At 36.6% G+C, this 13,256-nt stretch overlaps 1 protein-coding gene across 3 annotated transcripts in view; it reads left to right on the top strand.

The window, feature by feature from the left end:
- Positions 1-13,256, top strand: part of LOC150105870 (CD151 antigen-like) — a 133,662-nt gene that overhangs the window by 60,260 nt on the left and 60,146 nt on the right. For 2 of the 3 annotated variants that reach the window (XM_090394380.1, XM_090394379.1), the window contains exon 4: positions 2,300-2,488. In XM_090394380.1, the coding sequence (XP_090250506.1) occupies positions 2,300-2,488 (189 nt within the window). Of the gene's footprint in view, positions 1-2,299; positions 2,489-3,777; positions 3,850-13,256 lie in introns of all 3 variants that reach the window. The other variant, XR_016548459.1, reaches the window with a different exon arrangement.

The following is a 13,256-nucleotide window of genomic DNA, read 5'->3' as shown; positions in this document are numbered from 1 at the left end:
ACACCTTTAGCCACCTCCCAGGTCAAGACCTTATGATCACTCTCACCAATAGGTGGCAACATGGTCATATTCAGTACAGTCAAATTCTCAGATGCTATTACCAGGTCAAGCACTCTCACACCCCTAGTATTTTCAATTACATGCTGTCTCAGATAGTTATCCCTTAATAATTGAATAAAATCCTTTTCCTTCCTCACATGTGTCCTCTCCTCCTTCCAATCAATGTTACCATAGTTGAAATCCCCCATAATAATTACCCTCCTTCCACTCATTTCATCAATTTCCCTATGCATACTATCTCCACCATCTATTCCATCACCTGGTCTATAGCAGCACCCAACTGTATATTTTATTCTGCCAGTCTCAATCTCACACCAAATAGCCTTAAATGAGCTCCTTTCACTATCCTGCGATACAACTTCAATTCTCCTTGGCTGCAGTTCATCAGCTATCATCAATAATACCCCTCCCCCCATTTTATTCTCTCTGTCCCTCCTAAACACACTATAACCTACACATTCTATCCCACTAACTATATCTTCTTTAGTCAGCCATGTTTCACTAATGCCAATAACCTGTGGCCAGGAAGAGCCAATCAAGGCCAAAAATTCTTCCTTCTTGTTCCTAATACTCCTGGCATTAGTATACATGAAATGCAGTGATCCCTTAGTCCCACCCCTCTATTGACACGTTATTCTAAATGACCCATTCCCATTTTTTGTCCTTAGTGCTGGCTCGGGTACATTATATACATTCTTACACTCATCTGTCTCACTGATGTCTGCATATCCATTTACCCCCCCTCCTTTGTAGTTCTAGTTTCCCTGGTTTTGCACATCCTTTTTCACTTCATTCAGCAACACTCTTTCCAGTCTCCACACACCAAGTCCATTCAAATGCAGGCCATCCATCTTGTATAAGTCCTTTCGCCCTTCAGACTCATTCCACACGTCCACGAATTCCACACCACACCGTCTGCATAAGCTACGCATAATGTCATTTGCGATTATGGCCCTCCTCCTAAACTCCTCTCTGTCATACCGTGGCAACAGACTAACCATTCTAACTCTGTCACTCTTTTCTTTCGCTGCCTTTAACAATACTTTCAAGTCCTCTCTCATAAAAAATTTATCACCTTTCAATTCATTCGTACCCGCCACAATTATTAATTCTTTCACCCTCTGTTTTTGCACTCTAATACTCTCACTTACATCCTTAAATTTCGCACCCGGTAAGTACGATTTAGTTACACTGCCATCTATCACCCCTCTTAATAACGAGTCACTATACAACACTCTTTCTTTCATTTCAGAAACTCTCTCATTCTTGCACTGTTTTTTTACGTTAGCCGAATCACTCTGGAAAGAGTTTTGCAGCTGCTCTAATTGCCGCTGCGCATTTTGTATCACTGCGCGAAACCTAGCGATCTCACTTCCTACAAATAATTCCTCATTATTTTTATCATTTAAACCATTTTCTCTCTCATTATGGTTGCTTTCACTCTTTCTTAGATCACCGCTCTCATTGCCATCTTGTACATCGCAATTCTCTATCAAGCCACTATTTTCACTCACATTCTGCCAATTCTGGCTTTCTTCAACCATAACTATCTCACTACCTGACACATACTTCAACTCCTCACTTTGCTTACACTTTCTGCACATTCTCCCACCACTATCACTTTCAATCCAAATTCCAGCCTCATTCGGGAATGCATACATCCCACACACATCACATTGGACAAACTCTCTCACACATTATAGTTTTTGTACAATGGCGTCGTATTTTTGGACGCCATTATCTTACGTCGCATTGGCGTCATATTCAAATCTATGAAACGTAACATTATATACTAAATTAAATAACGTAATTCACACCAAAATCCCACAGACACAACAAGCTACCAAAATTAGGCAATATTACGTTATGATTTTAACCTATATTCTAATTTTTACTCAAAATTGTACTTAGCTTTCGGGAGCTCTCTGAAAACACAACCATTCGTCTGGCCCTTCTAGCGGGCAATGATATGGGAACAAAAAGGCGTTAGCTGATTTCTTTTTCTTTTCTTTTCTTTTTTTTTTTTGACATTTGGCTGACAATCATTTAGTTTAAATTTTCTTGGTAGCTAATGTAAGATATCTTATATTACTAGCCATTGCAAAGTAAAAACTATAGCAATGTCTAAATTAGTAAATTAGAATTTGACAGTACATTTGCTAATTCTTTCATGTTTTTTTATTGTTGTTATTTCCATGTTTTTTCTGTTGTGAATACTACATATTATTTTTTCCCAAAGGATGAGTGCTGTGGAATTTACAACTATACAGACTGGATCGATAGTGTATGGTGGGAAAAAGAAAGAGCTTATAATATTTCTACTGTAGTACCATTTTCATGCTGTTTGGCTGATATTCATAATCTTACCTGCAATCAAGGATTGCCACCTTATTCAAATTTAAGTTTTCCTCTGGCAGTATATCATGAAGTAAGTAAATTCCTTTTAGAATGAGTTTGTTCTATTATAGAACTGATATGATGATATAATAATAGCAAAATTTTCCATGTTTTCAGTATTCTCATTCAACAGATGTGCTATTTGTCTTGAGACTAGTTTGAAGGGCAGGAAATATGAATGATTGCCATTCAGTTCTGGAAGAGTCACATCTGAAAGGTGGTATCAGTGGGACTTGTTATAGACCCAGAAGTGAGCTATTATGTTTTTATACAAATTCTAGAACAGCGCTTCCCAAACTGTGGGCCGCGGCCCCCTTGGGGGCAGTGAAATAATGAAAACAAATTTAAAATGTTTTAAGACTAAGTAGATTTTTTTATTTTAAAAGAAACGTATTTAACTTTTATTATTTATTATTTCTTTTTTGTTATTTTTTATATTGTAATGGAAAAATTCACACATTGGTGTTGGTTCACAAACTTTGCTTCCAATTAAGTGCAAATTCGGCGCTTAATGAATATTAGTAAATATTGCTTATTCATATGTTTCATTTCAAAGCAGTGGTTAATTGTATTTACTTCGAATGCTCTCCAGGGAAGCTCCAAATCTTCCTGTCCCTTTCATCATGCGTTCGTAATCAGGGACTGTCGATATTGACTTTATATACATATCAAAATTCATTTTATATTATCACTATCATCCAAGCTAGTTTTCTGTTACCAATAAAAGTTTCGCATATACTTCACACACACAAAAAAAGCTTAAACAAGTTCATGTGGGGGAGATAGTAACTTGCTTGCAGTGGTAAACAACATGCCCTCCCTAACAGCCACTATACTGCAGAGGCAATAAAAACAAGTACTTTTATTATGCCAGTGAATAAGGTATGAGGAGTCTGTGTAATATATTTCTCAACAAATAGTGCAATTAGAGACAACTGGGATAAAAACACACTAATTAATGAATCACATGTCCCCTCATACAGAAACTATGCTGTATAGACAAACAAAACCATATGTTGCATGGGCAAACACAGTATCTAACTAAAAACTATTGTTATTAATTAGATGTGTGCGAGTTCGATTTCCCAAGGCAGCAATAAAATTCAACCGAACGTGTTAAAATTCGTAAAAGTGTTAAAACTAAGTAATATATAATGAATGCTATGGCAGTTCCACATATGGAATTTGGTTGAAGAGAGTTGGTATTTCAACTCAATTGTCAGCTATGCTTTTATCTTTCGGTTGCGCGATCTTTTGTTAATACTGCACCAATCATATGCACGTTTTAATAACCTGCCTTTGCTGTCTGTTTCGCATTAGGCTTAATTACCGTAAAGGGAGAAAAGTCACAAAAGAGAAAAATGTTCCTGGTCCAGGGATTCCCTTATTCAGGTAATATTCACTAATTTCATGTTATCAGTTTGTGGTGTGCCGGTATCGGTGAGTGGTGATATTTGATCTATTCTACGTTAAAAAATTTAACGCTGAGATGGATAAAAAATTTTAAAAAAATTTCCCGCGAACAATCAGAAGAAGCAGAAACAGACTCAAAAAAAAAAGGACAGTATTTCATATTTTACCAGAACAGCCCACATCGTCTTCAGAACCGAATGGTAAGAGGCAAAAAATGTAATATATGCATTTGATTTTTGCAATATTCGCTGTGTATGTTTTGTATTGAATATAAATACAATAAATATTATAATTTATTATAATATTATTATAATACAGTATATCTCTCTATTACGATTTTTAAACATTGATCAAGTTCATTCACCCAAAAAATTATCAGAATAAGTGAAACATGGCTAGAAAAGGCACAGAACAAAAGGAAGTAAAATGTGTTGTTAATAGAAAAAGAGTTGTGCCTATGCAAGATGGTGTGTGTGTGGGGGGGGGGGGGGGGGGGGGATAGTGGCGGTGGTTTCGAGGCAATAATGTGAGGTAGAGGTGAATAGAATGAAACATTTAATTGGATGTTGCTATAAACCTGGTAATGTGGAGGACAATGACAGCAAATTGTTCTAGCAAATAAGAAAAAAGGTGATTTTTATGGAACCTCTGTGGCTCATTTAGTGTAGATAAAGCCCTTTAGTTGTAAAGATCTGGGAATTCCATCTTGGATACAAATATTTAGAGGACATTTCAGCTGCAGGTGCCAGTCTCATATATGTAGGTGGCAGGGTTTTCATTCTTGGAAACTTGGATTTTTCATCCTGAAAAAAAAAAAAAAAAAAAAAAAAAAACAGCTAAAAGAACACACATGATTTATAGCCATAGCAGACAACGAGGATAGGATTAATCCCCTTATCATAAGCAGTTTATAATAAGCCAAGTTACTTGGCTTTGAGAGATTATTGACCCTAATGCAAAACGAAAGATGAGATGATCATTATGGGTGATTTTAATATGATAACATAGATTGGGATAAGGAGTAGCGTCTTGGAGCAAAGTGTAAGCTCTTGAATTTTTGAGGGACAGCTGTCTTAGGCAGTATGTAACCGAGGGCATCCAAGGATCAAGGGTCTTGTATTTTATCATATCATTATATCATTATAAATGAGATATGGAATTTCTATCCAGTTGGTGAGAGTAATAGTGAAGTGTTGACCTGGGTGGTAGCTAGCTATGTGAGGAAAACATATGTGGGACTAAAAAGCTCAGGAGGCAGCTTACAGCTATATCATGTAATGAATAGTTGGGTGGAAAGATCATTGCTGCTTGGGTGCTATTCAAGAACTGTCTAGCAGAAGTCAATCTAAATGTATTCTGTGGGTCTTAAGGTTAAATAAGGTGAATGTGAAATGGATGAATGAAAAGGATAAGCATGCAGTCTGGAGTAAGAATGCATTATGGAGGCAGCATAAGATGAATGGTAATAATCAGTTACACGAGAAGTGCAGAACATGCAAGGATTGTTAATGAAGCCAAAAAAAAAAAAAAAATCCCAGGGAGTTCTTTAGATATGTAGTTATTAGAAGAAAGAAAGAATGATCATTGAAGGATGATATTAGTCAGTGGAAATGGTAAGGATAACATACATTTACATATACATACAAAACAATATCTCAATTTTTAATGGCTATGTTGTTCTTGTTTATTCATAATAATACTTTTGAAGCAAGGCTCCTTTTTTGAAAGAGCTACATGTAAGTCATCACTTGCATTTAAGCGATTTCTGGCTTTTGTTTTTATGTGCAAAAGTGATGAAAATCCCATTTCACACATAGGTGTTGACGAATGGTAAAAGTGTCTGCAATGCTGCTTTTGCCAGCTGTGGAATAGGTTATAACCGTGTACACCAGAATTGCTCTAAGTCCAGTTTTTCAAATTCCATTTGAATAAGTGCATTGGCTCGTATTTCAATAAGATCGTCTTTTATTAAATAGCTGTCGTCTATCGAATCTGGGTCAAATAGAAATGGATTCAGTATCCATCTCTGAACTTTGCTAATATTTCCCATGGTAAAGTATCCATGAAATGATTCACTTAATTGTTGGAGGTGTATTGCAATTTCAGGTATAATTATTATTTTCTCATTTTCCAGAACGATTGACATTTCCAAATTTTTAGTTTTTCAATAAATGAAGATAATTTTTCACTAGCTGTTATTATGTTCTTACCAAATCCTTGCATTGATGTGTTTAATTCATTCAGGTGGCTAAATATATCTGCCAAGTAGGCTGGTCAAAGTATTGCTTCTCTTTTTCAAAAGCTTTAACTAAATCACAATTTTGGTTAGTAAGAAACTATATAATTTCCTCGCTCAATTCAAAAACTCTGCTTAGCATGCTGCCCTTGGAGAGCCACCGTACTTCAGTGTGATAAAGAAGCCCAGTATGAACAGCACCGATTTCTTCACACAAAGCATGAAAGATACGATGATTAAGCACTCATTTTCGGATATACTTATTTAGTAGTTAAGTGTTGTTTTAAATTCTCTGGCAAAGCTTTCAATGCAAGTGCATGACGGTGCAACATGCAATGCGTTATTGTAACTTGCGGTATTTCTGTCTTGATGTATGAAAAAAATCCAGAATTTTTGCCCAACATTGCAGGGGCACCATCAGTGCATTTCAAAAAAAAAAGTTTTTAATATGATTGAAAACATCATTTCCTTTTGTCATCAATTCCAGTGGCTCATAAAATAAAAATTCTTCCAACATTTCTTTTTCCTTAATGTATCGCACAAATACCAACAACTGACTGCAATTATCAACATCAGTTGGCTCGTCCAGTTGAATACTCACTTTTAGAAAACTGGCTTTGATATCTTCTACTACTTGCAGTAAAATATCAACACTGAGATCTTAAATGTGCAATCGAATCACATCATTCGATAATGGAGTCTGCTGAATTTTCCTTTGTGCTTCAGAACCCAATACAATTTTTGCAATTTCAAGTGCACATGGTTTTACCAATTCCTCAACTATTGTATGATCTTTTCTTTTCTTAGCACATAGATATGCCACTTGATAAGAAGCTTCTAACAAGGGCTTTTGAACTGCCACAACGTCAAATTTTGTGATAGTACCGCTGGTATCAAATCGTGCCTTCTCAGACTTCAAGATGTTAAGAGTATGTACTGCAGATTCACCACCATGCTGATTGTTGAAATGCTCTAACAACTTTGACGGTTTAAGATTGGAGTTTGAAAATATTTTGCAACATAAAACGCATTGTGGTTGTTGCGTACCATCGTTTTCTGATGTACAAGTGAATCCATAAGCAACGTAATCGTCTTTCCATAAGCATTTTTTCGACATAATGAGGGTTACTACAATCAATAAAATAATAATTATAATTTTTCAAAATTTGCAGAAAACCCTTTATATAATCAATTGATCGTATCCAGTATGGGCTGTAGTCACTGATTAATGTTGGTAAATTAAAGAAAATTAGTATTCATTTCTGCGTCAAACCACCTCGTTAACGTTCGTACTTAGAGTATGCAAACACGTGCGCGTATCAACCAGTTTCTTATTGTACTGCATGTGCTGGTAAGTGCGATGCACTAAGGCAAAGGTAGAGAGGGTAGGAGTGGGGGTCCCAAAAGTCGACGTAGCGTTTGCTAGTTTCTCACAGGCAGTCAGGCAGTAGTTTCCATCGAAAATTTAGAAACTTCTCTTGCACCCCTGGAAATGCTTTCATATGCCCCCAGGGGTGCACACACACCCCCAGGTTAAGAACCACTGCTTTAAGGAACTTATATGTCTCTATCATATCCCCTCCATTCCTCTTATCAGACAATTTCTGTACCTCACAAATCTTCAATCTATCCTCATAAGGAATATTTCATAGACCTGCTACCATCTTGATCACTCACTTCTCTATCTATCCTTTCCACCTCTTCAACATCTCAAAGGAACCATGGTGACCAGATCTGCACACAGTAGTGAAGATGGGGGCCATATCGTGAAGTATGATGACATTCTTGTCTTGTTAGTGTGTGTTCTTCAATAACCAAGTAATCGTATGAGATATTTTAGTCACTTTGCAGTTATGGCCTTTGAACTTTAACCTAGAGTCAACTAACATCCCCAGATCTCTAGCCAAGATAATTTCTTGCATTTCAATTCCATCAATGTAGTACACTGCTAGTAATCCTTTCATCCCAAAATACATGACTTTACCACATTAAACTGACAGCTATTCTTCTTTTCCCTTTCTGTTACTCTATATAAGTTGTACTGAAATCTTCACAATCCTTATTAACTATTGCCCTACTCAGTTTTACGTAGTCAGCAAATAACTGTATATTTCCCATCATATCATTTCCTATATCATTAATATTCAGTACAAGTTAAATAACAGTGGCCTGAGCACAGAGCCTTGTGGCACATTACTAGTCACGTGCCTTCTCCTGGACTCAACTCCTTCATGAGAAGGTGCATTGACTAGCAATTTCTCATCGATTAATCTGTCATGTCTATCCATAAGCCACCCATTTATCCACTCCACCAGCTTTATATCCATGCCCATATATGTCCATGTGATAACCTATAAGATGCTTTTCAAAGTCTAGCAGTATCATTGTGTAGCCATTCTCCTTATCCAACTCAGTTATTATGTTATGAAAAGTGAGTAAATTACTGAGTCATGACCTACCCTTCACAAACCGTGCTGCCTGCATACAGTATCTGATTTCTATCTACCAATTCCTGAATTTTGCTTTTAACTATCTTCTCTAATATTTTGACCACAACTCCTAAGATGCTGATCCATTGTTAATTTTCTACTTTCTATCTTGGTACCTCCTTTAATGCAACTGAACTATTTTCCCCTCCTTCCACTCTCTTGGGACTCAACTAGCTGACACTCAAACAATCTTGTCAAAGGCACTGCAAGTTCCCTAGCACATTTCTGTAATATGCAAGTTGATATTCCACCTAACCCCATAGCCATATTCATATCATGGTTATGATATGAATATGGCTATGGATATTCATTCATATCAGGTGTTGTGGTTAAGTTGTTGGAGAAGCTTGTGAGAACTAGGATCCAGAGTTGGGTTGACAACAATGGTATAATCTTTGATGGACAGCATGGATTTGCTAAAGGGAGGTCGTGTTTTAGTAATCTACTTACTTATTACAATAAAGTGACTGCTTCCTTGGACAGAGGAGAAGGATACACAGTAATATATTTGGATTTTGCAAAAGCTTTTGATAGAGTACCTCATGATAAGTTGACAGTCAAACTAGAGCAGATGGGGTTGGATATTAGATTAGTGCATTGGATTGGAGACTGGCTATCTGATAGGTATCAACAAGTTGTGTATGGGGGTGCAATATCCAGGAAAAGGAAAGTCACTAGTGGAGTGCCTCAGGGATCTGTTTTAGGGCCATTACTATTTAACTTGTATATTAATGATATTGGCAAAGATTTGGATGGAGATATTCAGTTGTTTGCAGATGATGCAAAGTTGGGACGAACCATAAAGAGTAGCGAAGATGTTGTGGCCTTGCAAGAAGACTTGAATAAATTGAGTGATTGGGCAAGCAAATGGGGATGTGAGTTCAATGTTGCAAAATGTAAGGTTTTAAAATTTGGAAAACAAAGATGGGATGCAGAATTTATGCTTGGTGAGAATATATTGTTGGAAGTAGAGGAAATAAGAGATCTGGGAGTGATAGTGGATAAGGATCTAAAATTTAGGGGACACATCGCCAAAATTGTGAAGACAACACAAAGACTTCTGGGAATGATGAGGAGGACACTGACGTGTAGAAGTAGGGAGATTCTTGTTCCATTGTATAAGGCTTTGATTAGGCCATACATGGACTATTGTGCCCAGATTTGGTCACCTGGTTTTCAGAAGGATGAAGAGATGTTGGAAAGGGTCCAAAGGCGACTGACTAAGGTAGTTTCTGACCTCTGGAATGTCGAGTATGAGGAAAGATTGAAAAGATGTAATTTGCAGAGTCTAGTGGAGAGAAGGAAGAGGGGAGATATGATAGAGACCTACAAGTTGGTAAGGGGTTGTTATAGGATCAATGGTGGAGAAGTTCTACAGAGAATAGTGGGAGATCAGGGGAGAACCAGAGGTCATGCCTGGAAACTGTATAAAGAGGGTGTGAGTAGGGGAGTGAGAGACAGGTTTTTTTCGTGCAGAGTTGTGAATGATTGGAATGCCTTGCCTGAGAGTGTGGTGTCTGCAAGGAGTTTGAATGTGTTTAAGACCCGGTATGATGAGATGTGTGTGTGAGATAAAAGGACCTCCTAGATGAGTCTTTGACTCCATGAGGTCTTGTTTAATAATAATAATAATAATAATAATATGAATACACCTCTGCTTTATCTACTTCTGTTTTTGATATCAGCCCTTGTCACATCTCTTACTGCAATATGTATGATACGCTTTTGCAAAAGTGTTCATTCAGTAATTCAACTATTTCATCTGCCCTGTCATTCATTAAAATTGTTTTGTTCTACATGTTCCAAATAACTACCATATTTTCACCAATAAATAATTTCTTTTAGACTTGCAATGTACCCTAGCTTTTCTGTGCCCACATCTCAAAATATACCAGTCCCAATATCTTCCTTTATTTTTTGCCCATATTTATGCCCTATAGAGAAGAGTAGCATATATAAAAACTTGATCATTCTTACCTTTTTTCTCCTCCCCATTGTTTCTTTTAATGTCAGAAAGATATATGCTGCAATTTCTGTATTTTCCTAAGTGCCTCTTGTCTCTTCCTTCCTCAAACTTATCATTTTTGTTGCAGGTGTTTATGAGAACTTTCCAGACCCCACCCCATCGTAAGTTGTTTCCTTCAAATCTTAGTTATCTCTTGGACTGGCAAAAGAACTGATTCTTTGTCTTACTTGTAATATGATCAATGTATGATATCTTTAGGAGTTGTCTATAGCACCTCATTTCGAATGCCAACAACCTCTTTTCGTCTTGTTTTAGAGGGTCCAAGTTTCACTTCCATATAAAAGTACTGAATTAACTAGTATGTCAATAAGGCATAATCTGTTGGTAATTGTAAGTTTGTTATCTGCCTTAGTGGTTTTAGTTTTTGGAGTGCTGTTGTTGCTTTTGTAATTTTTGTTCTAATATCCTGTCTTGATTTGACATCCTTATTAAAGATATTTCCTAGGTATTTAAATTGATCAGTTTTTTTTCTATGTGTGTATCCTCAAGCAGGATTTTTTCAGTTTCTGCTACAATACTTCCTTCTTGGTCAGAAATAGATATTTGTCATTATTTTTGATTATTGGGTACTTATGGTTAAGTCATATTTTTTTTGAGAGCATAAGCTAATTCTATGGTAATTGCCTGACGATCTGATTTATTTGTTTTCCACTAGAAGATCAATATCATCAGCAAACTTTAGATGGTTTATTCTTCTTCCTCCTACTATCACTCCATTATCACAGTTCTCCAGGGTTTCACTTGCCATTTATTCAAGAAAGCAGTTAAAACAATATTGGTGACAATTTGCCCCTGTCTCACTCCATGCTCCATTGGAAAGGGAATGCTATAATTTCCTTTGATTTCAACCATCATTTCAGAAAACGAGTACAGGATTCATCAGTCATATTATTTGTTGTTGATTCCGTAATGTTGCAGAATTTTCCAAAGGGCATCATCGCAAATAGAATCAAAGGCATTCTGTAGATTAATAAAACTATGGCACATTACTTTATTATGTTCTTCATATTTTTCTCCAGTGATATGTAGTGTAAATATATGGTCAGTATAATCTTTAATATCTGTAATTTATTATTTATATATGGCCAGTAGTACTCCTGTTCTTTCCAAATCCAGCCTAGAAGTCTTAAAAATTGAATTCCATTTTTGCTTCAATATGCAAAAGTAAGATGTCCAAAAATATCTTGCTTGAGCAGCTGATGAGACTAATTGTTCTAAAACTGTTGCACTTTTGACCAGATCTGAGTGTTCCATATCTGTTGGCAAATTTTGTGGAATGCACTAACAATAGGTTCTCCCCTTCTTACATAGCTCTGTTGGAATATTGTGAATTCCTGCAGTTTTTCCCAATTTTGATCTTAAGATGTCTCTTTCTACTTAAGATGTCTCTTTCTCTAAGTATAGGATAATTGCTGCACTGTGTTTGCTATAATAACTTTAGTTTTTTGGAATTTAATACAAGACCATATTTTTTAGTTTGTGTATTTATTTGTTATGTTAATTTTTTCGAAGTCTTCCTCTCCCTCAATAATCGGTGCAGTCTCCATAATGAAGATTTGCTGACCTGGCTGGCTGAGTGGTTTAGCACACATCTGCTCTTCAGCTAAGAGATTGAGGTTTCAGGTTCAACTCCCACCATGGACATGGATGTCTGTGATTGTCTTTAGGTGGAGATGAATTTCATTGCATGGTATGAGCCTACTGCCTTGCTTATTAGAGATCTGAAGTGGCTTGAAAAGTTCCATGTCTAGAGTAGAGTTTCAAGACTATGCAAAAAAAGTGAAATGAAAATACAGAAAAATATATAAAATTAATAAAAATAGAAAAAAAAAAATCCTTAGTCCTCTCAGAGATGTATTATAGGCTTCAAAAACCTTTTTTGGGTGATGGGAGCATATAAAAAAAATATACACACACGCCCTGCTTGGAAAGAATTAATGGACAACCTAAGGACAAGATGGTTTGTGTCTTGTAACGAATTATGTGTTTGTAGACAATATAAATTGGATGAATATAATGCTCCCAAGTCAGTGCAACTGTGTCCAGGTGAAATGGCTATGAGAAAGAAACTGATAGGATGTGATAGGATTACATGTTGCAGACCTATTTGTTCAGCAAATTGTTGACAAATTGGCCATTCCATTTCAGCAATCAGCGATATCATACTGAGATGGAAGTGCAGGGAGCCATCTGCAAGTGCTACCTGCAGTGGACAACCCACCATGCTTGATATACATATGGTGGTGTGATAGTATGGTCCCGTTTTTTCTGTTTTAGGCTCGGACTTCTGTTTGTGGTGTCTTGAAGATTGAACTCTGAGAGGTATCTGAACATTCTGGAATGCAGTGTGATTCCTACTTTGTTGTATTTCTACAGAACTGATCATTGTCTCTTTCACCAAGACCAAGACAATGCACCATGTCATAAAGCTGCTGCTGCTGTGACTGTGTGGTTTATTATTATTATTAAGAGAGATCTCCAGGGAGTCAGAGACTCATTGAGGGAGGCCACATACTATACACACACACACACACACACACACCAGCTATCATACTTATTCTTGAATTCATTCACACCGCTTTTACTCACAACATCCAATGTAAATCCATTCCTATCAATCACCACCCTCTGAGAG

The sequence above is a fragment of the Typopeltis vanoorti genome, chromosome 6, assembly GCF_054136105.1.
Source record: "Typopeltis vanoorti isolate ZY-2024b chromosome 6, IOZ_Tvanoo_1.0, whole genome shotgun sequence".
Taxonomy (NCBI): domain Eukaryota; kingdom Metazoa; phylum Arthropoda; class Arachnida; order Uropygi; family Thelyphonidae; genus Typopeltis; species Typopeltis vanoorti.
Note: the sequence above shows the minus strand (reverse complement) of the source record. Positions and strands in the feature narration are given on the sequence as shown.